Here is a 26,112-nt window from a genome sequence, read left to right on the forward strand (position 1 = left end):
GCTTAGTGTGTGTATGTGTGTGTGTGCATGCATATACGATAGCGTGTGCGAGATGAAACAATATCGCTGTATGATAACAGAGTGTGATGGACTTTCAAACATGCAGCATCTCTTGGTTCTACTCGGGGGGTTTTTTGTTTCCTGTGCATGTGGTGAGTCTGAGAACTTAAAATAGCACGTATAATATAATCTCACATGGCATTTATTTTAAATTGATCTATGTTCCCTTCTTAATTAGAGCTTAGATATATTGGAAATTAGATATAAGTTCATTATGTACAAAATATAGCTACAATAACATGTTATTAGGGGGCCAAGCACTAAGAGCTGGAATTCAATGGTTTTCGTTACTTGAAAGGAACAATCTTCTCTTCTTCTTCTTCTTCTTCTTCTTGTCATTGTTAAAAGTCATAAGAACACAAAGAATACTACTACTACTTTTATTATTATTATTATTATTATTATTATTATTATTATTATTATTATTATTATCATCTATTCTGGTATCATGGTGTAATAATTATTTATTCCTAGACGTAGCAGTAATTTTACGATATGTATCTGGATTAATATTTAAATCCACATTTCTAGACTTTAAAAAAATCTACAAAGTTTCTAAGTTTATATTTTTGCATATGTTCCTTGGTTGTATTGTGTAGTTTGGGAGATGTCCTTTTCGGGTATTTTAATTTTTCTTTCTTTTTTTTTTAATCTTTGTGACCTCACTGTACAGCAAAATTACAATACAATTTAAAAAAATAGCCTTGTCTTATTTAATGAATTAAATGAATGAATCACATGTCTGTTGGTTTCTATGCATAGTTGGTTTTTTTTTACCTCCGCCAAGGAGGTTATGTTTTCGGTAGCGTTGGTTGGTTTGTTTGTTGGTTTGTCTGTTAGCAACATTACGGAAAAAGTAATGAACGGATTGCTCTGAAATTTTTTCCAGAGGTGTGACTGGGCACAACTAACAATCCATTACATTTTGGCGGTGATCCGGATCACCTTCTGGATCCAGGATTTTTTTAAAGGATTCTTTATCATTGCGAGATGAGCTGCTTGGCGGAGGTCTGCGCTCTCCGAGTGCTTTTCTAGTTTTTTATTAAACAATGTGCATAATTTATTTACTGAAAATATGTAAATGTGCTCATTTTGGATTTGTTTGTTTGCTTGTTTGTATTAAAGGTACTTATAGTTAAAGGGTTTTTTAATGCGTATTTCCTTTTGATGATTCAATGTTTTTTAAAAATTGCTTTGATTTTTTTTTCATTGGACTCAAACACGTCACATTTTGTGAGCTAAAATAATTTTTCCTTTCTAAAATATTTTTACTTTGCACCGGTGTCCTGACAAGAGTTTTGTTACTACAATCAACTCCAGAATTATTGGCACCCTTCAATAAAATGGATTATTATATAAAAAATTGATATAAAAGAATCATAACACGCTATGGGCCTTATTTATTAAGCCGGGTATAGAACAGATTTATGCCCAAATGCTGCTGAGGATGCCTCACATAGATCACCATTAAACTGCTGTGGAGGGTACGACATGGACACGCTAACGATGACTGTGGATGTTTTTTACACTAAAATCTCAATCACTGAACAGTCCATAACTTCAATCTGATAAGACAGACATGAAGTTTAAACTCTACAATTCAAACAAACATAGCACTCTTTGACAATATAGTAAAAGAGAAATTATTTATAACCACACTATCCACTACCCAGATGAGTCTGATTCCTCTCAAGGTTTCTTCCCGATGTTATAAATATTCTTCCTAAATTTAAAAATGTATATCTGTAATTTATATATTTCTTTAAAGCTACTTTGTGACAATGTTCACCGAATTAAACGTACAGGCTCCTGACCTCTACACATACATCTGAGCCTCGACACAGGACGTTTGGTTTTCGTACATCCTGTAAATTCAGAAGAAAACTTGTAAGTTTACACAAGAAGGCTCACTAATATAAACCACCATTGGCTTGACTTCATCATGTAATTTGATCATATATGGTACAAATCCCATTTCCAGAAAAGTTGGGATATTTTCCAAACTGCATTAAAAACAAAAATGTATGATTTGTTAATTCATGTGAAACTTTATTTAACTGAGAAAAGTACAAAGAAAAGCTTTTCAGTAGTTTTACTGACCAACTTAATTGTATTTTGTAAATATAAAAAAGTTAGGATTTGATACCTGCAGCACACTCTAAAAAAGTTGGGACAGAGGCATTATTACCATTGTATTACATCACCTTTCCTTTTAATAACACTTTTTAATCGTATGGGATCTGAGGATACTAATTATTGCAGTGTTGCAATTAGGATTTTTGTCCATTCTTGCTTGATACAAGACTTCAGCTGTTCAACAATCCGTGGTCGCTGTTGTCTGATTCTCCTCTTCATGATGTGCCATACACTCTTAATAGGAGACAGATCTGGATTGGCAGCAGGCCAGTCAAGCACATGCACTCTGTGTCTATGAAGCTACGCTGTTGTAGCCCATGCAGAATGAGGCCTGGCATTGTCCTGCTCAAATAATCATGGACTTCCCAGGAAGAGACATCACCTTGATGAATATGACTCTCGAAAATCCCAATATATACCTGCACATCAATGGTACCTTCACACACATACACCTCACCCATGCCATGGGCACTGATACCCCCCATACCATCACAGATGCTGGCTTTTATACCTTTCTCTGATAACAAGATGGATGGTCGTGTTCACCTTTGGCACTGAGAACTCGACCTTCAGTTTTCCTAAAAACAAGCTGAAATGTGACTCATCTGACCACAGCACACATTTCCACTGTCTTTCGGTCTGTCTGAGATGAGTTCAGGCCCAGAGAAATCAGCGGTGTTTCTATATAGAATTGATAAATGGCTTCCTCCTTGTGTAATACAGTTTCAGGTTGCATTTCTGGATGCAGCGGTGGACTGTTAAGTGATGACGGATTTCCAAAGTACTCCCAAGCTCATGAGGCTATATTTATCACATTAGCATGATGGTTTCTCAGGCAGTGCAGTCTGAGGGCTTGAAGGTCACACCCACTCAAGAGTGGTTTCCAACCTCGCCCTTTACTTGTTAAATAAAGATTCACATGAATTAACAAATCACACATTTTTGTTTTTATTGCAGTTTGGAAAATATCCCAACTTTTCTGGAAATGGGGTCAGTAATCTGCATGGATTACTGCACTTTTATACCTGGAATATACCGTGAAGTTTAAACTGTTTATTTTCTTTATGTTTACAGTGTTTATAGCAGACACTCTCATCCAGAGCTTTGGAGTCTCGATCAAAAACATATCCTTCACCGTCAGGGACTAAGAGCAGAAAATTTAATAAAAACCAGTCTTTTTTTAATACAAGGCTGTAATTAAAGAATATGAAAATAAAGAAAGCAAGCCAACACACACCCATAAATGAAGACAAATAAAATGAATCATTCAGGTACTACAAAAGAAATGGCGGCGTATAAACGGAGGACGGGCCGGTCTGTCTGCACGGAGCCATCAGCCGTAAACAAACACTTCAGCTGACAGAAGGTTCAGCACCTACTTGTTATACTGTAATATTTTTATTGGTACAGAAGTGAGTCAAAATCACTTCCATGTCTGTTTTTCAGACTTTAGCCCGATTGTTCATTTTGTGCTCCCAGCTCTCTATGCACTTTACCTTTTATGGAGTTTTGTGGGCATCACGTCATGCAAATGTATAATATAACAGTGTACAGGAAAGATATTGAATATCTAGCCTTATATATTAATATATAACAAATATCTTTATATATTAGCTGGGCTGCCATCTCTCACGCAATGAGCGTGAGACACACGCATTTGATTGTCTTCACACACTCACACGCCATACCTCTGATTTCTCACACTAGAAAAAAATCTAGTTTATCTATCTGATCTAGGCTACCCATTGCGTCACACCAACCACTCGCGATCGATCAATTACTCCTTACGCACGGCTAAACAGGCAGAGAGGTGTTCCTTTCTGTACACACTCCCCTATGGTAGGTGGCGCATCTAATGATGCTGCACTCGCCAGAAGTTGGATAATTGCCTACCGTCAATTTAGAGGAAGGGGAGAGAGAAGAAGGTATCCGAGTTGAAGACGGGTGTCTCAGACAGGTTTGTACATATGCACGCCAATGTGTGGTGTTACTGGAGTAATTATGAACTTATATAAAGTTTCTGAATCGTTTTAGCCTATAAGTGTTGTGAGAATATTTAATGCCATATCGAGAGCTGTGTACTAGGCATGCGAAATCATTATAGGCCTACTGCCGTGGCACAGCCTCTATCTTCCCCAGCAAGCAGCACGGGAGAGCACCTCCTTAGCACACGGTTATTAAGGCGCACTTTTAGTTTGTTTACTGTATGTTATCATACTTTATGACTTTATTTGAAGCCATACTGGAAATGTTGTAAAATAAAGCAAGTAAGAGATAATATTACAAATGCAAGAAGAGTCATTAGCCACTATACCTATTGTTTATTTACAGGGTATTTATTTTTAATTATTTATGATGTACAACCCTGATTCCAAAAAAGTTGGGACAAAGTACAAATTGTAAATAAAAACGGAATGCAATGATGTGGAAGTTTCAAAATTCCATATTTTATTCAGTTTAAACATCAAATGTTTAAACTGAGAAAATGTATCATTTAAAGAGAAAAATTAGGTGATTTTAAATTTCATGACAACAACACATCTCAAAAAAGTTGGGACAAGGCCATGTTTACCACTGTGAGACATCCCCTTTTCTCTTTACAACAGTCTGTAAACGTCTGGGGACTGAGGAGACAAGTTGCTCAAGTTTAGGGATAGGAATGTTAACCAATCAATCAATCAATCAAGTTTATTTGTGTAGCGCTTTTAACAATAAACATTGTCGCAAAGCAGCTTTACAGAATTTGAATGACTTAAAACATGAGCTAATTTTATCCCTAATCTATCCCCAATGAGCAAGCCTGTGGCGACGGTGGCAAGGAAAAACTCCCTCAGACGACATGAGGAAGAAACCTCGAGAGGAACCAGACTCAAAAGGGAACCCATCCTCATTTGGGCAACAACAGACAGCCTGACTATAATATTAACAGTTTTAACAGGTATAACCCTCAACTGTCCTCATGGGGCCGTCCTTCACAGGAGTGGGGCGATAAAACTCCGACCAGACACAGGGCACCAGGATGGATCAAGCAGGTCCGAGGGGCAGAAGAGGCCAGCATTAACCCATTCTTGTCTAATGTAGGATTCTAGTTGCTCAACTGTCTTAGGTCTTTTTTGTCGTATCTTCCGTTTTATGATGCGCCAAATGTTTTCTATGGGTGAAAGATCTGGACTGCAGGCTGGCCAGTTCAGTACCCGGACCCTTCTTCTACGCAGCCATGATGCTGTAATTGATGCAGTATGTGGTTTGGCATTGTCATGTTGGAAAATGCAAGGTCTTCCCTGAAAGAGACGTCATCTGGATGGGAGCATATGTTGCTCTAGAACCTGGATATACCTTTCAGCATTGATGGTGTCTTTCCAGATGTGTAAGCTGCCCATGCCACACGCACTAATGCAACTCCATACCATCAGAGATGCAGGCTTCTGAACTGAGCGCTGATAACAACTTGGGTCGTCCTTCTCCTCTTTAGTCCGAATGACACGGCGTCCCTGATTTCCATAAAGAACTTCAAATTTTGATTCGTCTGACCACAGAACAGTTTTCCACTTTGCCACAGTCCATTTTAAATGAGCCTTGGCCCAGAGAAGACGTCTGCGCTTCTGGATCGTGTTTAGATATGGCTTCTTCTTTGAACTATAGAGTTTTAGCTGGCAACGGCGGATGGCACAGTGAATTGTGTCCACAGATAATGTTCTCTGGAAATATTCCTGAGCCCATTTTGTGATTTCCAATACAGAAGCATGCCTGTATGTGATGCAGTGCCGTCTAAGGGCCCGAAGATCACGGGCACCCAGTATGGTTTTCCGGCCTTGACCCTTACGCACAGAGATTCTTCCAGATTCTCTGAATCTTTTGATGATATTATGCACTGTAGATGATGATATGTTCAAACTCTTTGCAATTTTACACTGTCAAACTCCTTTCTGATATTGCTCCACTATTTGTCGGCGCAGAATTAGGGGGATTGGTGATCCTCTTCCCATCTTTACTTCTGAGAGCCGCTGCCACTCCAAGATGCTCTTTTTATACCCAGTCATGTTAATGACCTATTGCCAATTGACCTAATGAGTTGCAATTTGGTCCTTCAGCTGTTCCTTTTTTGTACCTTTAACTTTTCCAGCCTCTTATTGCCCCTGTCCCAACTTTTTTGAGATGTGTTGCTGTCATGAAATTTCAAATGAGCCAATATTTGGTATGAAATTTCAAAATGTCTCACTTTCGACATTTGATATGTTGTCTATGTTCTGTTGTGAATACAATATCAGTTTTTGAGATTTGTAAATTATTGCATTCCATTTTTATTTACAATTTGTACTTTGTCCCAACTTTTTTAGAATTGGGGTTGTATGTAATTGCTCAGTTAAAGTAAATAAAGCATGGTCACCTGTAATATCAAAGAACTTGAACTTGTGAATAATTTAAAAAAAAGACAGAGAACAATATACTGAGGAGACAGGGTTTCAAAGAGGGCAAGACAGGTAGAGAATATTTGTCAGATAACAGGCCCTGACGAATGCTCTATTACTAATAAGAAACATAGATAAGAAATAAATTAATAAGAAATATATTAATATAGCTTATTTAAGTATGACCAAAATTTTTAAGCCCAACTTTGTGTGCACAGTCCCACCTATGGCCAAGGTTCAGCTTTTTGTGTTTCAATACTGTTCAAACTTAATCATTTTAATGTTTCTTGTAGCACATGCACATTTTGCTTACTGTTTAAGCATTTTATTTGTTCTTTTGCTGTTGATATGTTTCCCCATGCCAATCTTCTGCTGAACCCAGTGGTGGGGAAAGCCCTTAAATGCATAATGAATAGTCAGTGAGGGACAATCTTATTTTTGCAACAGTTATTAAAAACTTAACATTTAGTTTCAATTCAGAAGGTGTTTAGGCTTAGCTGATGAAATATTTTCAAACATGAACTTGCCTTTAAATCTGAAACACAGGTCTATAGGGCTACAGGAACATTGGCAGTCATCTGTAGTTTTCTAGTGTGGGGGCTTTTAAGCCAAAACTTGGTGCTTTTGTTGGCCACAAGCTGAAGGCCTGGCAAGTCAGGGTGTGTAAGAATGTAGGTATGGCACAGCAGGCCACTCCAAAAATCCACCAGAATGCAGGAACATCTACTAAATCCAAAATCTCAACACCCCCCCCCCCCCCTTCATTGTCCATCTCCAGCTGGACGACCCACAAACAAAACACCAGAATGCAGGGGGACAAGTGAATATCAAACTGAATACAAAATTCCCACTTACTGCGTGGTGTGCGGAAAAATTTTGCGGAAAAAAAATCTCACTCCAAGGAATTTTGAAAAGTTGGCAGCCCTGTATTAGTATATCTGTGTGCCTGTCTAGTTTGCTGGTCTCTTCTGTCGCATGTCAGTTTTCAAGAAAGTGAATTTGTAATGATTTTCTTTCTCTGTCTCTGATTTTTATCTTTGTGTGTCCATCTTCCAGGTTCCAGAGATTCTTTTTTAGTGAGTCAGTCTCCAACAACAGTCGAGTTGAGGGAAGGAGAACCAGTTCAGATCACCTGCAGCTGGAACATCGCCGTCAGCAATTTAAAAGTGAACTGGTTTAAAGACAATCAGAGAGTTACATTTAATCAAACGGACAAATTTATACAAACCCACAACACCAAAAACAGCTCAACATTAATTATAAAAAATGCTGATATAAGTGATGCAGGCTTTTATATTTGTGAGGTTACAAAAGACATACCTTATCTGCTGAAGGTAAACGGAACGGGGACAAAAGTTACATCCATGACAGAAAATGGTGAGTGTCCTTCACACAAACTTATCAGCAGAGGTGGACAGTAATGAAGTACATTTACTTGAGTATTAATTTTTTTTGGAAACTTCTGACTTTAACGTCACTACATTTGAAAGAAAAATATCGTACTTTTTACTCCACTACAGTACATTTCTATCAAGGTCCTCGTTATTCGTTACTATGAAGCGGCTTTGAAAGTGGATGAGGTTTTTTTTCTAAAACGTGATTAGTTTTTCCACAGGTGACACTGAGAAAGCCGATCAGTAAGCACTAGGGTCACATCACATCCATAGACTGGATAAAATCAAGCTCAATGATTTCTCAGCAGCATTATTTTAACATGATCAGTTGATGGCAGAATGGAAGGAGGTGGTTCTTCTGGGGAATGTACGCACTCATGGCCGTGAACCCATGTTTCAGTTTTCTGAAAGGATTAAAGATTCGTTTCATTTTAAATGTGTGCTTTGTTTGCTGAAAACAAACCACATCACGGCCTACAAAAACTCGCCGTCCAACCTGCGGAAGCATATTGAGGTCTGTAAACATTTTATTCCAAGAGAAAGCTTGTAACGAAGTTGTCTGTGCTTTTAGAGCTAACGATAATGTCACAATAGCTTATCTGAAGTCCGTTCAGAAATATGTTTTAGCGTAATCTTGCCAAATAAACAAGGTAGAAATCTTTCTTTTCGAGTAATGTTAGATACCCAATATGATTATGAGTTTGAAAAGAGTGTGCTAGTCTGTCAGGTGGAGTTTCACTGTCTAGCTAACTTAAAGGTCCCATGGCATGAAATTTTCACTTTCTGAGGTTTTTTAACATTAAAATGAGTTCCTCTGACCTTCTTAAGTCACCCCAGTGGCTAGAAATTTCATAATGTGTAAACCAAACTATGCCCAACATTTGAGAATGGCACGTCAAAATGGTGCGTTGATAAGCTCTTCCCTTTACTACGTCAGCAAGGGAGATGATCCCCACGCCCCCCCTCTGGATTCCCACCCACTGTATGGATTGCCCCGCCCAGTTGTAGTGAGGAGACCATAGAGGACACAACATGGCATCACCTAAGCGAGCGAAACATGGAAATTGCGCTGTACATGGATGTGACAACACAGAAAAGAGTCTGTTTTTACTGCCGACGGGAGAGCCCCTGAAGACGCAGTGGCTTAATTTTATTTACTCCAATAATACGCCGTCGAGTCTACCTAAGACGGTGTATGTTTGTCGGAAGCATTTTCCTGAGGAATGTTTCCACAACTTGGGACAGTACAGGGCAGGTTTTGCACATCAACTGTCACTGAAGCCTGGGTCCGTACCAAGCATCCCTGCCGCATCAGCCACAAACACCGAACAAGTAAGTGTATAACTGTTAAGTCGTTTTGCCGTGTTTTAAAATCGGTGCGTTAGCCTAGCAATGGCTACATTAGCTGTGCAGCTAACCGCTTCCTGCAGTTAGCCAGGTAATCTGCGCTACAAAACTAAAGAGCATGCAGCATGCTCTGTTAAACTGAGTTTAGTCTGGAAATTGACTGTAACTTATGAGCTTATGTTTGACTATTGCTCCGCAATGCATGTCTTCTGTTGGATAAGCGATATGTTGCCGTAGTTGCTGCTTCTATCCTCTTTGGTTATGGAGTGCGTGTTCAAGCCAAGGGTATTATACGTTCGTAAACTACCACTCCGAACACTCTCACTCTCTGTTCTCTGTGTCACGTTGAGTTTACGAAAGGAGTCCGAGGGAGAACGGGGTTTTGTCTTAGCAGCGTGGCTACAGGCACTGATAGCAGCGAGTATGTGTGTGCGCAGCTTGGTCAAGCCCCTCCCCCTCCCCCATGGCCCGCCCCCACCCTCTACCCTTCCCCGCCTCCTGCTTCTCATTAGCAAAACGACGCACTGGGAAAAGTGCTGAAATGGGGCTTTCTCCCAAGAGGCTATATTTACGTGCCGAGGGTTTATTTCGAGAAAGGCTGCGGATATAACATCCGGAAACCTCCACGAGCCCGTTTAAAGCATCAACAAACCACCATGCCATGGGATCTTTAACATTTAAACCACCATGATGGCACAGCATGTGTTCATTTCCTGAATTCACATTTCTGTCTTTGGTAACGGCATGAGGTTTTGTAAGCGTTGTGGCAATAATACAACGATGCTTTGACAGAAAATGTACTTTTAATACTTAAGTATTTTTAAAAGCAAGTACTTCAGTACTTTAACTTAAGTAAAAAATTGACTGGACAACTTTCACTTGTATCAGAGTAACATTTCACCAGCGGGATCTGTACTTTGACTTAAGTAATGAAGTTGGGTACTTTGCCCACCTCTGATTATCAGTAAGTTACAAAATGAAGAGCGGAACAGTAAAACCAGCCTGGACGAAACGTTTCATGAACGGAGCTGAGAATGATCTCAGAATGAATTCATTATGCTTTGTTCTTCTACACAGGAAGTGGTTTAAAAAACATGTTTACAAGCCAGTTTCAAAAGAAAAGTGGAATATTTTGATTAACCTGTTTTTAAAGTTCTTATAAAATACCAATATGAAATTAATGAATGTATCATAAGGTGCCTTACACTTCCGTGAGGTCTCACTGTTTGTCTTTAAAGCTTTTTACATTTCTTAAACCCAATTTGTGTAACTTCACAGCATTTTAAACAGCAGTTACATGCACAGGCCAAACGGGAGCGCTGGTGCACTAATGCTGCAAAAATGATCCTTCATGGTCCTCTTGATATTTCTGTTAATATTATGCATTTTTCTGTTAGTAAAGCAATAGCCATATTGGGATATTGTCAGTATAGTATAGCAGTATCTGTATCTGCACAGTATAGTCTTAGTAATGGTATATGCAGCTGTAGTTTTACTATGTGTTGGTATAAGAGTAAAATTAAATGTAAAATATAATATGGTAATGTGATCTTTTATTGTTTTAACTAGATCTTACGACCTCACGCCAAACAGAAGGTAAGTAAAGTAAAATGATATATACAGTATTTCTGTTACTATTTTGTGAAACTCAGAGGGCCATGAATTAAGGATGGACGGCCTTTCAGATTTTTCAAGTGTAGGTCATTAAAAGAATTTTCCCTGACACCCAATTATTTTTGTTCTGTGGACCGAAAGCTACCGAATTCGAATCACAGACTTCCAATTTTATCATTATTATTTTTTTAAATAGAAGAATTAATGAATTTCGAGCCACGTGGCCTTAAATTCTCTGCTATTTTTTCCTGCTTCACCATGACCCAATTCAAGATACTGTGTCATGCATGCATCACATGGTGGGCTTTCCCCGTTTACGCAAGGCATTGTGGGATACAAATTTGAAACAGGAGAGAAAAATGGAGGATGTGAGCGTACGAATAAAACGTGAAAGACCGATTACAGTAACGAAAAGTGAGAAGAAAAGATGTGATGTTATATACGAAGGAAAGGAAACACAGGACCATACTAGTAAATATCGGTGCTCAGCGAGCACTTTGGTGTAATCAGCTGTTCGTTTAGCGACAGAATGATGGAACTGGGCGGCACGGTGGTGTAGTGGTTAGCGCTGTCGCCTCACAGCAAGAAGGTCCGGGTTCGAGCCCCGGGGCCGGCGAGGGCCTTTCTGTGTGGAGTTTGCATGTTCTCCCCGTGTCTGCATGGGTTTCCTCCGGGTGCTCCGGTTTCCCCCACAGTCCAAAGACATGCAGGTTAGGTTAACTGGTGACTCTAAATTGAGCGTAGGTGTGAATGTGAGTGTGAATGGTTGTCTGTGTCTATGTGTCAGCCCTGTGATGACCTGGCGACTTGTCCAGGGTGTACCCCGCCTTTCACCCGTAGTCAGCTGGGATAGGCTCCAGCTCGCCTGCGACCCTGTAGAACAGGATAAAGCGGCTAGAGATAATGAGATGAGATGAGATGATGGAACTGTCAGTGCACGCTCAAAGGTAAACCTGTAGATGGCAGTAATGCAACACAGCTGCTGTAAAACCCAAAAGAAGAAGAAAATAAAGAAGAAGGTAAACCTGCACATGAGCACACGGACTTCTTCTGTCTGCTTGACTGCGCGAAGTAAGTGATTTCATGCACATTATTTGCTTTAATCCCCTCGAATTAAATAACTTCCCAGCCACAGAATGGCCTAATATTTTGTGAGATATTAAAGAAATAAACATATATCACAATGACCACATTTCAGAGGGAATTAAATTTCACCAATTTTATAAAATCGAAAGGCTATCTATCTTTAAAGCTCATCTCATCATCTCTAGCCGCTTTATCCTTCTACAGGGTCGCAGGCAAGCTGGAGCCTATCCCAGCTGACTACGGGCGAAAGGCGGGGTACATCCTGGACAAGTCGCCAGGTCATCACAGGGCTGACACATAGACACAGACAACCATTCACACTCACATTCACACCTACGCTCAATTTAGAGTCACCAGTTAACCTAACCTGCATGTCTTTGGACTGTGGGGGAAACCGGAGCACCCGGAGGAAACCCACGTGGACACGGGGAGAACATGCAAACTCCACACAGAAAGGCCCTCACCGGCCACGGGGCTCAAACCCGGACCTTCTTGCTGTGAGGCAACAGCGCTAACCACTACACCACTGTGCCGCCCATCTTTAAAGCTGTTTTTAAAAATATTATTACCTTTGTTATCCAGATAACCAAAAGCATGGTCTCTGAGAGTAAAATAGGAAGCTGACCAAAACTATTCAACCATTCCATACACTATGTGTCTGATGTGATTTTTGGGTATTACCGATCTGGTGTGCAGATTTTGAGTGGTTTCAATATTCCATCAATCCATTATCTGTAGCCACTTATCCTGTGAGGGTCGCGGCCCGGGCTGGATCCTATCACAGCTGACTATGGGCGAGAGGCAGGGTACACCCTGGATAAGTCGCCAAATCACCGCAGGACTGATACATTGAGACAAACAACTATTCACACTCACATTCACACTTACGGTCAATTTAGAGCCACCAATTATCCTAACCTGCATGTCTTTGGACTGTGGGGGAAACCGGAGCACCCGGAGGAAACCCACGTGGACACGGGGAGAACATGCAAACTCCACACAGAAAGGTCCTCGCCGCCCACGGGGCTCGAACCCGGACCTTCTTGCTGTGAGGTGACAGTGCTAACCACTGCACCACCGTGCTGCCAGGTTTCAATATTATTTTTTGAAAGTTTGTGCAGGCTGAAATGTAAGCTTTTTACATTTATTAAACCCAAGTTGTGTAACTTCACTGCATTTTAAACAGCAGTTACACACACAGGCCAAACGGGAGCGCTGGTGCACTAATGCTGCAAAAATGATCCTTCATGGTCCTCTTGATATTTCTGTTAATATTATGCATTTTTCTGTTAGTAAAGCAATAGCCATATTGGGATATTGTCAGTATAGTATAGCAGTATCTGTATCTGCACAGTATAGTCTTAGTAATGGTATGTGAAGCTGTAGTTTTACTATATGTTGGTATAAAAGTAAAATTAAATGTAAAATATAATATGGTAATGTGATCTTTTATTGTTTTAACTAGTTCTTACGATCTCACGCCAAACAAAAGGTAAGCAAAGTAAAAGGCTTATATATTACAGTATAAGTATTTCTGTTACTATTTTTGTGAACTTCAGAAGGGCCATGAATTAAAGGTAGACTGCCTTTCAGATTTTTCGAGTGTAGGTCATAAAAAATATATATATTTTTGTTCTATGGACCAACAGCTACTTAATTCAAATCACAGACTTCCAATGTTATTAGTTTTTTTTTTTTTTTAAATAGAACAATTAATGAATTTCGGTCCATGTGGCCTTAAATTCTCCGCTATTTTTTCTTGCTTCACCATGACCCAATTCAAAATACTACAGTGGTGCTTGAAAGTTTGTGAACCCTTTAGAATTTTCTATATTTCTGCATAAATATGACCTAAAACATCATCAGATTTTCACACAAGTCCTAAAAGTAGATAAAGAGAACCCAATAAACAAATGGGACAAAAATATTATACTTGGTCATTTATTTATTGAGAAACATGATCCAATATTACATATCTGTGAGTGGCAAAAGTATGTGAACCTCTAGGATTAGCAGTTAATTTGAAGGTGAAATTAGAGTCAGGTGTTTTCAATCAATGGGATGACAATCAGGTGTGAGTGGGCACCCTGTTTTATTTAAAGAACAGGGATCTATCAAAGTCTGATCTTCACAACACATGTTTGTGGAAGTGTATCATGGCATGAACAAAGGAGATTTTGGAGGACCTCAGAAAAAGCGTTGCTGATGCTCATCAGGCTGGAAAAGGTTACAAAACCACCTCTAAAGAGTTTGGACTCCACCAATCCACAGTCAGACAGATTGTGTACAAATGGAGGAAATTCAAGACCATTGTTACCCTCCCCAGGAGTGGTTGACCAACAAAGATCACTCCAAGAGCAAGGTGTGTAATAGTTGGCGAGGTCACAAAGGACCCCAGGGTAACTTCTAAGCAACTGAAGGCCTCTCTCACATTGGCTAATGTTAATGTTCATGAGTCTACCATCAGGAGAACACTGAACAACAATGGTGTGCATGGCAGGGTTGCAAGGAGAAAGCTACTGCTCTCCAAAAAGAACATTGCTGCTCGTCTGCAGTTTGCTAAAGATCACATGGACAAGCCAGCAGGCTATTGGAAAAATGTTTTGTGGATGGATGAGACCAAAATAAAACTTTTTGGTTTAAATGAGAAGCATTATGTTTGGAGAAAAGAAATTACTGCATTCCAGCATAAGAACCTTATCCCATCTGTGAAACATGGTGGTGGTAGTATCATGGTTTGGGCCTGTTTTGCTGCATCTGAGCCAGGACAGCTTGCCATCATTGATGGAACAATGAATTCTGAATTATACCAATGAATTCTAAAGGAAAATGTCAGGACATCTGTCCATGAACTGAATCTCAAGAGAAGGTGGGTCATGCAGCAAGACAACGGCCCTAAGCACACAAGTCGTTCTACCAAAGAATGGTTAAAGAAGAATAAAGTTAATGTTTTGAAATGGCCAAGTCAAAGTCCTGGCCTTAATCCAATCGAAATGTTGTGGAAGGACCTGAAGCGAGCAGTTCATGTGAGGAAACCCACCAACATCCCAGAGTTGAAGCTGTTCTGTATGGAGGAATGGGCTAAAATTCCTCCAGGCCGGTGTGCAGGACTCATCAACAGTTACCGCAAACGTTTAGTTGCAGTTATTGCTGCACAAGGGGGTCACACCAGATACTGAAAGCAAAGGTTCACATACTTTTGCCACTCACAGATATGTAATATTGGATTGTTTTCCTCAATAAATAAATGACCAAATATAATATTTTTGTCTCATTTGTTTAACTGGGTTCTCTTTATCTACTTTTAGGACTTGTGTGAAAATCTGATGTTTTAGGTCATATTTATGCAGAAATATAGAAAATTCTAAAGGGTTCACAAACTTTCAAACACCACTGTAGTATCTATGCTGATATAAAACCAATTCTACAATAGTTAGTTCCAGTTCAAGATCTGATTGGCCACGTGATATCCTGGTCCCATAACGGCACTGGGGTGTTTCACTTATGCCGCTTTTCCACTACAAACGCGGCTGAGCCGTGCCGTGCCGAGTCGAGCTGAGTCGGGCTGAGCGGGGCTGTTGGAGTTGCATTTCGACTACAACCGCGCTGAACCGTGCTGGCTGGAAGTGGGTGGACACATTGGGTGGAGTTAGCGAAAGTGGGTGGACGTCATGTGATGTCGTTAAGCAGCGCAAACAGTGACATCAGTGACAGTGGCGGAACAAGTCAGAGCCGGGCCGGGGGCGGGGCAAATGACCGGGCCCTTTATTAAAGCTTATCATAACATCATTTTAGGCTACAAAATGTCCGCAACTGCGGTGTTTACCAATTTCAACACTACCGGGTGCAACTATGTTATTTAGTACATCAAGTCCTTCAAACGAACATGTAACTCAGAAACAAAAAACATTAAGATACTGTACATGGCTCATAATAAAGCATCAATAGCCTATACTGCGCACATTATTTGAAGGGCATACGAATGAGCGCTCAGAGGTTGCAGCAGTGACAGGAAGAGTCAGAAATAAAAGGAGGGCGGTGCAAACCTCACTGAATGCACTGTGTTTACCAATTTCAACACTACGGGGTGCAACTATGTTATTTTGTACATTAAGTCCTTCAAACGAGCATGTAACTCAGAAACAAAAAAACATTAGGTGACATACTGTACATGGCTCATAATAAAACATCAATAGCCTACTGCGTGCATTATTTGAAGGGCATACGGCGAGCCTTGCGCTCCGCGAACTCGTCCACGATGCTCTGTATGTCACTGATTCAGTGATCTTTTAAGCGGTAGTCTCACGACCCGAATAGTAAACAATAAACATGGAGGACATGGAGTCGTTAGTGTTGCTGGTCTTGGTGCTGTGGCTTGTTGTCACCGACAACGCCAACAGATACTGGCAAGAGCGTATAGATGAGGCGAGGCGCATAAGGCTTCAGAAATTCTCGTAATTCGTAATTATTCTTCTTCCGGGTTTGCGGTGTTTACAGATCCCAGCGCGCTCGCGGGGCGTGTGTGGGCATGTGAGGACACTCCTCCTCACCAATCAGTGCACAGGGGAGTGTCTGCTCATGCCCCCAGCCTCACTCAGCTCGGTTTGGCTCGCTTCAGCCCCACTCCAAAACCGTGCGAGTTTTGGGGGCTGAGCGGGGCTGAAGCGAGCTGAGTCGTGCTGTTCTTAGATAGTCGAAACGCGAGCCGTGTCGGGCTGAAGTGAGCTGAAGCGAGCTGAAAAAGGGTAATCCTATGGCCCTTTTCCACTACCCTTTTTCAGCTCACTTCAGCTCGCTTCAGCTCACTTCAGCCCGACACGGCTCGCGTTTCGACTACCAAAAACCAGCACGACTCAGCTCGTTTCAGCCCTGCTTAGCCCCTAAAACTCGCACCGTTTTGGAGTGGGGCTGAAGCGAGCCAAACCGTGCTGACTGAGTCTGGGGACGTGAGCAGACACTCCCCTGTGCACTGATTGGTGAGGAGGAGTGTCCTCACATGCCCACACACGCCCCGCGAGCGCGCTGGGATCTGTAAACACCGCAAACCCGGAAGAAGAAGAATTACGAATTACGAGAATTTCTGAAGCCTTATGCGCCTCGCCTCATCTATACGCTCTTGCCAGTATCTGTTGGCGTTGTCGGTGACAACAAGCCACAGCACCAAGACCAGCAACCCTAACGACTCCATGTCCTCCATGTTTATTGTTTACTATTCGGGTCGTGAGACTACCGCTTAAAAGATCACTGAATCAGTGACATACAGAGCATCGTGGACGAGTTCGCGGAGCGCAAGGCTCGTCGTATGCCCTTCAAATAATGCGCGCAGTAGGCTATTGATGTTTTATTATGAGCCATGTACAGTATGTCGCCTAATGTTTTTTTGTTTCTGAGTTACATGCTCGTTTGAAGGACTTAATGTACAAAATAACATAGTTGCACCCCGTAGTGTTGAAATTGGTAAACACAGTGCATTCAGTGAGGTTTGCACCGCCCTCCTTTTATTTCTGACTCTTCCTGTCACTGCTGCAACCTCTGAGCGCTCATTCGTATGCCCTTCAAATAATGTGCGCAGTATAGGCTATTGATGTTTTATTATGAGCCATGTACAGTATCTTAATGTTTTTTGTTTCTGAGTTACATGTTCGTTTGAAGGACTTGATGTACTAAATAACATAGTTGCACCCGGTAGTGTTGAAATTGGTAAACACCGCAGTTGCGGACATTTTGTAGCCTAAAATGATGTTATGATAAGCTTTAATAAAGGGCCCGGTCATTTGCCCCGCCCCCGGCCCGGCTCTGACTTGTTCCGCCACTGTCACTGATGTCACTGTTTGCGCTGCTTAACGACATCACATGACGTCCACCCACTTTCGCTAACTCCACCCAATGTGTCCACCCACTTCCAGCCAGCACGGTTCAGCGCGGTTGTAGTCGAAATGCAACTCCAACAGCCCCGCTCAGCCCGACTCAGCTCGACTCGGCACGGCACGGCTCAGCCGCGTTTGTAGTGGAAAAGCGGCATTAGTGTATCACTTCGTCCGTCTGTGTCCTCCATGTAAAATTCCACTTCCTAGTTGGAAACGGTTCCTGGAATAATGTTTGTGACATCAACAGTAGACATGCCAAATGATACTTTTCAGGAATATAACTTTTGACTGAAAATATGAAAGCTCGTCAGATGAAGATGAAAAGCTTGTTTATACAGCTGTTGTACATAAGTATTGGATCATATATGACTATATTATATGGACACAAGTGTTTTACTGTGAAATATGCCAGTCATAATTTTCATACAAGCTCCATCCGCAACATGGAGAACCAAAAATGGGACATAAATATCTATATGTTACTTGTGAGGAAATCGATGAGTTGTTTTGATACATTTGGGTACTTTTTGTTGGTGTCTATATAACAAAAAGAAAATCACATGTTAGCTTGAAGATATGAAGTTTATCTTCTCGTGTTGAAAAACTCACATTTTCATACAAAATACATCGTGGATCTGAGTAACATAATTCCCAAGATTTCACTCCAATGACGTCACTCCCGGTGTTTTCATGCTGACTAGATGTGCATTGTCAAAATGGCAAAATGGTTCAAAATTAAAATTCTTTTGATTAACTTGTGTTTTTTTTGTGGATGTGTCGATATAATATAAAGAACATTTCATGGTGGCATGAAGATATGAAGTTTATCTTCTTTTGAAAAATATATCACTCATTCGCTTCACTAACTCGTTAATACGTTCAATACTTGAAGATAAATGACATATATTTGTGCAAACATGTAATATCCTCTTTATATACAGTGGGGCAAAAAAAGTATTTAGTCAGCCATCAATTGTGCAAGTTCTCCCACTTAAAAAGATGAGAGAGGCCTGTAATTTTCATCATAGGTACACTTCAACTATGAGAGACAGAATGGGGGGAAAGAATCCAGGAAATCACATTGTAGGATTTTTAATGAATCAATTGGTAAATTCCTCGGTGAAATAAGTATTTGGTCACCTACAAACAAGAAAGATTTCTGGCTCTCACAGACCTGTAACTTCTTCTTTAAGAGGCTCCTCTGTCCTCCACTCGTTACCTGTATTAATGGCACCTGTTTGAACTCGTTATCAGTATAAAAGACACCTGTCCACAACCTCAAACAGTCACACTCCAAACTCCACTATGGCCAAGACCAAAGAGCTGTCAAAGGACACCAGAAACAAAATTGTAGACCTGCACCAGGCTGGGAAGACTGATTCTGCAATAGGTAAGCAGCTTGGTGTGAAGAAATCAACTGTGGGAGCAATTATTAGAAAATGGAAGACATACAAGACCACTGATAATCTCCCTCGATCTGGGGCTCCACGCAAGATCTCACCCCGTGGGGTCAAAATGGTCACAAGAACGGTGAGCAAAAATCCCAGAACCACACGGGGGGACCTAGTGAATGACCTGCAGAGAGCTGGGACCAAAGTAACAAAGGCTACCATCAGTAACACACTACGCCACCTGGGACTCAAATCCCGCAGTACCAGACATGTCCCCCTGCTTAAGCCAGTACATGTCCAGGCCCGTCTGAAGTTTGCTAGAGAGCATTTGGATGATCCAGAAGAGGATTGGGAGAATGTCATATGGTCAGATGAAACCAAAATAGAACTTTTTGGTAAAAACTCAACTTGTCGTGTTTGGAGGAGAAAGAATGCTGAGTTGCATCCAAAGAACACCATACCTACTGTGAAGCATGGGGGTGGAAACATCATGCTTTGGGGCTGTTTTTCTGCAAAGGGACCAGGACGACTGATCCGTGTAAAGGAAAGAATGAATGGGGCCATGTATCGTGAGATTTTGAGTGAAAACCTCCTTCCATCAGCAAGGGCATTGAAGATGAAACATGGCTGGGTCTTTCAGCATGACAATGATCCCAAACACACCGCCCGGGCAACGAAGGAGTGGCTTCGTAAGAAGCATTTCAAGGTCCTGGAGTGGCCTAGCCAGTCTCCAGATCTCAACCCCATAGAAAATCTTTGGAGGGAGTTGAAAGTCCGTGTTGCCCAGCGACAGCCCCAAAACATCACTGCTCTAGAGGAGATCTGCATGGAGGAATGGGCCAAAATACCAGCAACAGTGTGTGAAAACCTTGTGAAGACTTACAGAAAACGTTTGACCTCTGTCATTGCCAACAAAGGGTATATAACAAAGTATTGAGATGAACTTTTGTTATTGACCAAATACTTATTTTCCACCATAATTTGCAAATAAATTCTTTAAAAATCAGACAATGTGATTTTCTGGATTTTTTTTCTCATTCTGTCTCTCATAGTTGAAGTGTACCTATGATGAAAATTACAGGCCTCCCTCATCTTTTTAAGTGGGAGAACTTGCACAATTGGTGACTGACTAAATACTTTTTTGCCCCACTGTATCTGTAGTACACTCCTGGCGTGGGTGGAACACTGAAGTACGGACAGGCAGGAAATAGTGTCAACACAGGCTTTAGTCCCAGTTTTCGTATTGCTTTTCAGCTCAATTAAACTCATTCATTCACACACACACACACACACACACACACACACACACACACACACACACACAGACATACTCTGGTCGGGAGAGATCCCCCTCTTTGCTCTCTCCCTCCTTTTCTTTCCTCTGTCATCACTGCAACAGACACACACAACATTAATTGACAGCAGGTGTGATGATTTTGCCACTCACCTTCCCTGGTCCCGACCTCCGTTCACAAACTGATGCTTGGCCACGCCCCCACTGCCACAATATCATATTTTAATAACTCACATATAAATGTATAATATAATAATGAATTGCCTTGTGACATATCCTATCATAACATCATATAATAACAAATCATATATTTCTGCTGGTATGTTAGTATCAGTTGTCGTCGTGTTAATATTGTCCAGTAGTGTTTATAGTAGTGTAGCTTTGTACTAAACCTGGAACTCAGTTGCTGTGACCACCGTCTTCTACCCTCAGCCTATAGAGAGCGTGCATGTGACGTCACGAGGTCACGTGATATTCATTATCCGCCATTTTGGACGGCAAGGCCGCGCATAGAACTTAGACGAACCCGTTCTAATTATCAAGTGTGTGGGAGTAGATCTTTCGAGAATGGTTATATCTTGTTCAGCATTTGGTGTAATCTTCTAATTCAATACTCCTAGTACATCTGTTAAGTTGATTTTCGGATTGAATGATAGCTGCATACTTAGAAACTAGACAGTCTCTAACGTTTAAAATGGCTATGCCTAGCCCTACTACCCTGGCCTAGTCTATGACAATGTTTTATCGTTTTGGCTCATATATGCCTTTGAAAGGCCAATCCATAGTAGGGATGGCGAAAACTAAAAAAAATCTTGACCGACCACCGAGCCTCATTAGCCGGTTAAAGTCGGTTAACCTATGAGTTTAAACAGGGATGTAAATGACGGATGCCGCCTTTTTCACGGCTGAATCATGCAGATCCGATTTTTTTTTAGGGGGGGCGTTGGAGTGTCTGAATAATTTCGTCAGAGTAAATTCTGTATTAAAATTACTAAATAAGCAAATGCCGTACAGTCCATGAAAAATAGGAAGTATGAGAAGAAAACAGTAAATCAGAAAGCTGCCCACATTTTCGCGGAAGCTGCGCAAACGTGCGCAGCTTTCTGATTTCCTGTTTTTCAGACAAAAACATACATATTTACAACCCTGTCATTATCTGGAACTGAGTTTAGATTTCGAACATTCTTACGATAAAACGTCCTGCATAGTCTCTTTATGATAAACGTCTTAATGCCACTTACCCGTGAGGTTATCAGGTAGACATTCTTCTTCGGAACCTTCCAGAGGTATAGTTGGGATACCCATCCCGCAACAAAATATTTATAAGCTTCCAGGCTCTTGTAAGCTTTGAGGGCTTTGCCAGTGTAACACGATTCACGATTAACGAGAAAATTGTAAATGTCGTGGTAGGCCAGATCCAGCAAATCGCCGGCACCGCAGCTCCGAATTTCCCTGAACAAGGATTGCGGCAAGTTGTACGGATCTGCAATCCCCAACCTGGAACACTTTTCCATGTAACACTGCCTCACGTCACCTTCAAGACGCTGAACAAACTTAGACAAGTTATTGCGCGATGTAGATGGGGTATTTTCCAAATTTTCTTGGGGATTACTCCCTGGATCCATTACGCTCGCGCTAGGTAAACAATCCTGAAGCCGTCCAATATGGCGGAGTGGGCAGAGTACACACGTGCGGGTCACGTGACTGTACATCCTCTATAGAGCACTACATACATACTTATCAAGCTGCAATGCCACATACCGTATTTATCCTTATAGAAGCGCCCTCCCTATTTGACACGCCTCCACAATTTTCAGAGCTAGAATAGTATTTACCAACCATTTTCTTCATTTAACAAACTTTAAATCCAACAAACCACAACAGAGACGTTCAATTTCACCGCTGATTTTTTTTACCAGAAATCGCGTTAGTAAACATGGACAGTATAAAATACGGACATTCACTCTGCTGCGGATATCAATACGGGTGGAGACGTACCTTTTGTTTGCACCACTCTTGTACACGTTTACGGTGAACATTAAATGTTTTAGCAGCTAAGTGTTTGCCTTTCTGCTCTGCCAGTTCTACAACCTTTAACTTAAAACTAACGGTGAAGGATCGTTTTGAGGACGACATTTTGTTTTGTGAGCTCATAAACATCGACGATGATGTGAATTGTGACGTCACTACAAATAGTTTACTTACCAATGTTATCCTTATAAGCGAGCTGGACATTGTTTAATTGACTTTTTGGACATATAACTGTATTTTCATGTGTTTCAAAATAAATGTTTTAAATTCTGATGATTTTGTCATGTTCGATTTTTGTCATTTAAGGGTCAAAATTGACGCTCCCCCTTCATGTTTTGCATCGCGCCCGGGCGCGTTTATTAGGATAAATACGGTATTTGTCATAATATGATGGTTTTTATTGTTGTAACCAGATCATGCCAGGCCAGACTTTCCCTGGACTCCTGATACTGAATGTAAGTTTGTGAATTATTCACATTTTTGAGAAAAATATAATTTTGTGTTCATCTGGAGGAGTTTGGGTGCATTTTATATATATGTTTGATATGTTTGATACCCATCTGTCTCTCTCTCTCTCTCTCTCTCTCTCTATATATATATATATATATATATATATATATATATATATATATATATATGGATATATCAGGGGATACTGAAAATGAAGGACCCATCATTTTTGCAATCCGATGTGTGCCCTTCATCACTTTACTGCTGGCCGTGTGCTTCCTTAACAGAGATTACAAAAGGCTCAAACAGCCAAGAACAGGTGATTATATACCATTAAACAATAACATTTAAAAGCCACTCCATTATATGGAAAAAGTGGTATCATTCATGAAGTAATTCAAGTAAGTATTTGAACTTTTAAACACATTTCTCTGAATGCTTCCTCGGGGTAATTATGGCTGTAACCAGCTATGACGACACCAAGGTCCAGACCTCTGTAGTTTTTGAAGATTTTCTTTTTCTTTTTTTTTTGCCTCTCATTTCGCTTAGTTCCAGTTGCCAAAATCAATATGGAAACAGCAACATCCTGAAAATGTTGTGACCAAATGTAGCCATTGGCACTGGTGGTAATGAGCAACAAGAATATTTTAAATGTAGATGTCAGACATGTGACGGTTCATGAGAAGAAATATCTGATCAACTGCTGTGAATGTGTTTGTAAGGAACAGGGCCTGCAGAAGAGCAAGCTTTAGTCATAGAGGAGGAGAATGAACAAATGGGACAAGAACAAGAAAGAGAAGAGAGAAGTGAAACATCTGGACAAAGAAGAGAACTGAGAGAGAGGGATGGACAATTGGGACAAAAAAAAGAAGTGAAGATTATGAATGAATTAACAGGGCAAGAAAGAGAAGTGGAAGAGAGGGATGAACCATCAGGACAAGAAAGAGAAGTGAAGATTTTGAATGAATTAATGGGACAAGAAAGAGAAGTGGAGATTATGAATGAATTAACGGGAAAAGAAAGAGAAGTGGAGATTATGAATGAATTAACGGGACAAGAAAGAGAAGTGGAGATTATGAATGAATTAACAGGACAAGAAAGAGAAGTGGAAGAGAGGGATGAACAATTGGGACAAGAAAGAGAAGTGGAAGAGAGGGATGAACCATCAGGACAAGAAAGAGAAGTGAAGATTTTGAATGAATTAACAGGAAAAGAAAGAGAAGTGGAGATTATGAACGAATTAACAGGACAAGAAAGAGAAGTGGAGATTATGAATGAATTAACAGGAAAAGAAAGAGAAGTGGAGATTATGAATGAATTAACAGGGCAAGAAAGAGAAGCGGAAGAGAGGGATGAACAATTGGGACAAGAAGTGGAAGAGAGGGATGAACCATCAGGACAAGAAAGAGAAGTAAAAGAGAGGGATGAACAATTGGGACAAGGACGAGAAGTAGAAGAGTGGGATGAAAAATCAGGACAAGAAAGAAAAGTGGAAGAGAGGCATGAACAATCGGGACAAGAAAGAGAAGTGGAAGAGAGGGATGGACAATTAGGACAAGAAAAAGAAGTGGAAGAGTGGGATGAACAATCGGGACAAGAAAGACAAGTGGAAGAGTGGGATGAACAATTGTGACAAGAAAGAAAATTGCACAAGGGAAATTAAGGATTGTATAAAACACACTGCATAGTTTATAATTTAACAGGTGCAGGGAAAATGCTGGTTTTCTATCTGCTAGAAATCATCATGCTTTAATCAGACATTCCCAAATTAATTAGCAGATTTATTCATAATAATAGTGATAAACAAAATATGGACAGTATATATCAAGCTCCAGCCTTCAAAAATGTTGCTAATGCTAAATACAGCATAAATGCACCATAATCATTATAATACACACATTTCCCACCGTCAGTAGTATATCTATTTTTTATATATTAATAATGTTTATGTAATCAAAACTAAAAATAAATATTTGAATGTTAAAGATTCCCACAGTTCTGATTATAGACACCTAAAGTAAGTCTACAAATACGTGTCATAGACTCTGTAGCAAGATGATAGTGTACATTTTGTATTGCTTAACATAAAAGAAGAGGTCAATCGGGGTCAGAAACATTTATCATCACTGGAAATAGCAGCAAGAAAATTGGATGGTGTATCAGTAAATAGAATTAATTTGGATGAATACATTTCATGAAAAAGATATGATTTTTATTCAGAAAATGATACAAGTTTCAACCCTGTGAATGCATTAATATCCAAGTTCAAAGACATGCAGGTTAGGTTAATATGGGACGGCCTCGGGCTGAGGTGCCCTTGAGCGAGGCCCCTAACTCCCAACTGCTCCCCGGGCGCTGTTAGCATGGCTGCCCACTGCTCTGGGTATGTGTGTGTTCACTGCTTCAGATGGGTTAAATGCAGAGAGGAATTTCACAAGTGTGTGATGAATAAAGTTGTACTTTCTTTCTTTCTTTCCTATATGTCTAAAGTACGGTAATTGCAATCCAAATAAAAAAAAGTTGACAGAAATTTGACATTTCTTGTGCAGACAGGAGTTTTCCACCTCCTGCTAGCATAAAAGATTTTTAAAAAGGAGTAGCCTAAGAGCATACAATCAGTAGATTACAGTGTGTCCGTGTAACAATGCATGAAAGTTAAGAAAACATACAATAAACAGCCTTTTAAAAATTCTTTCCAGAGTCTATGGTGGGGGGGGAGGGGTTGAAATTCCCAATAAACATGGATTATCATACGGGGCATGTCACCTTAAAATGAGTCCAGTTGGTTAAAAAATGAAAAGTTGTTTTATTGGATAATCAAATCTCATTCATTATCTTTAAAATAAGGGCCTATTTGTTAAGTTTGGTGCAGCCAATCCAGAGAAATGAGTGAAAATACTGAAAGTGTCATCACCTTAACGGAAAATCAAGTTTGGAGAAAATCAGCTGAAAACTTTGTGATGTGTAAATTGAAATTAATGCATAGCAAACATTTATTTGGCCTACAAAATCATATTTATAGGTTGTTTTACA

General features: G+C 40.4%; 1 protein-coding gene across 2 annotated transcripts; it reads left to right on the forward strand.

The window, feature by feature from the left end:
* Positions 1 to 58: 58 nt before the first annotated feature.
* Positions 59 to 25,770, forward strand: LOC132889696 (cilia- and flagella-associated protein 251-like). 2 transcript variants are annotated; one of them, XM_060926453.1, is made up of 7 exons: positions 59 to 152; positions 7,662 to 7,982; positions 10,916 to 10,942; positions 13,512 to 13,538; positions 23,043 to 23,084; positions 23,279 to 23,398; positions 23,802 to 25,770. In XM_060926453.1, the coding sequence occupies exons 1-7, from the start codon at positions 71 to 73 to the stop codon at positions 24,710 to 24,712; spliced, it is 1,530 nt and encodes a 509-aa protein (XP_060782436.1). In that variant the 5' UTR covers positions 59 to 70; the 3' UTR covers positions 24,713 to 25,770. The 2 variants fall into 2 exon arrangements, with proteins under 2 accessions (XP_060782436.1, XP_060782445.1); XM_060926462.1 differs by having other exon boundaries at positions 23,808 to 25,770.
* Positions 25,771 to 26,112: the final 342 nt, after the last annotated feature.

This window comes from Neoarius graeffei, chromosome 1 (genome assembly GCF_027579695.1).
Source record: "Neoarius graeffei isolate fNeoGra1 chromosome 1, fNeoGra1.pri, whole genome shotgun sequence".
In the NCBI taxonomy this organism is placed as follows: domain Eukaryota; kingdom Metazoa; phylum Chordata; class Actinopteri; order Siluriformes; family Ariidae; genus Neoarius; species Neoarius graeffei.

Bases quoted from the DNA above. Each gene is read 5' to 3' on its own strand.
- LOC132889696 (XM_060926453.1), top strand. From the start codon at position 71: ATGATAACAGAGTGTGATGGACTTTCAAACATGCAGCATCTCTTGGTT. The intron at 153-7,661 runs GTGAGTCTGAGA...TCCATCTTCCAG, and splicing joins TTTTGTTTCCTGTGCATGTG to GTTCCAGAGATTCTTTTTTA. The intron at 7,983-10,915 runs GTGAGTGTCCTT...TGTTTTAACTAG, and splicing joins TACATCCATGACAGAAAATG to ATCTTACGACCTCACGCCAA.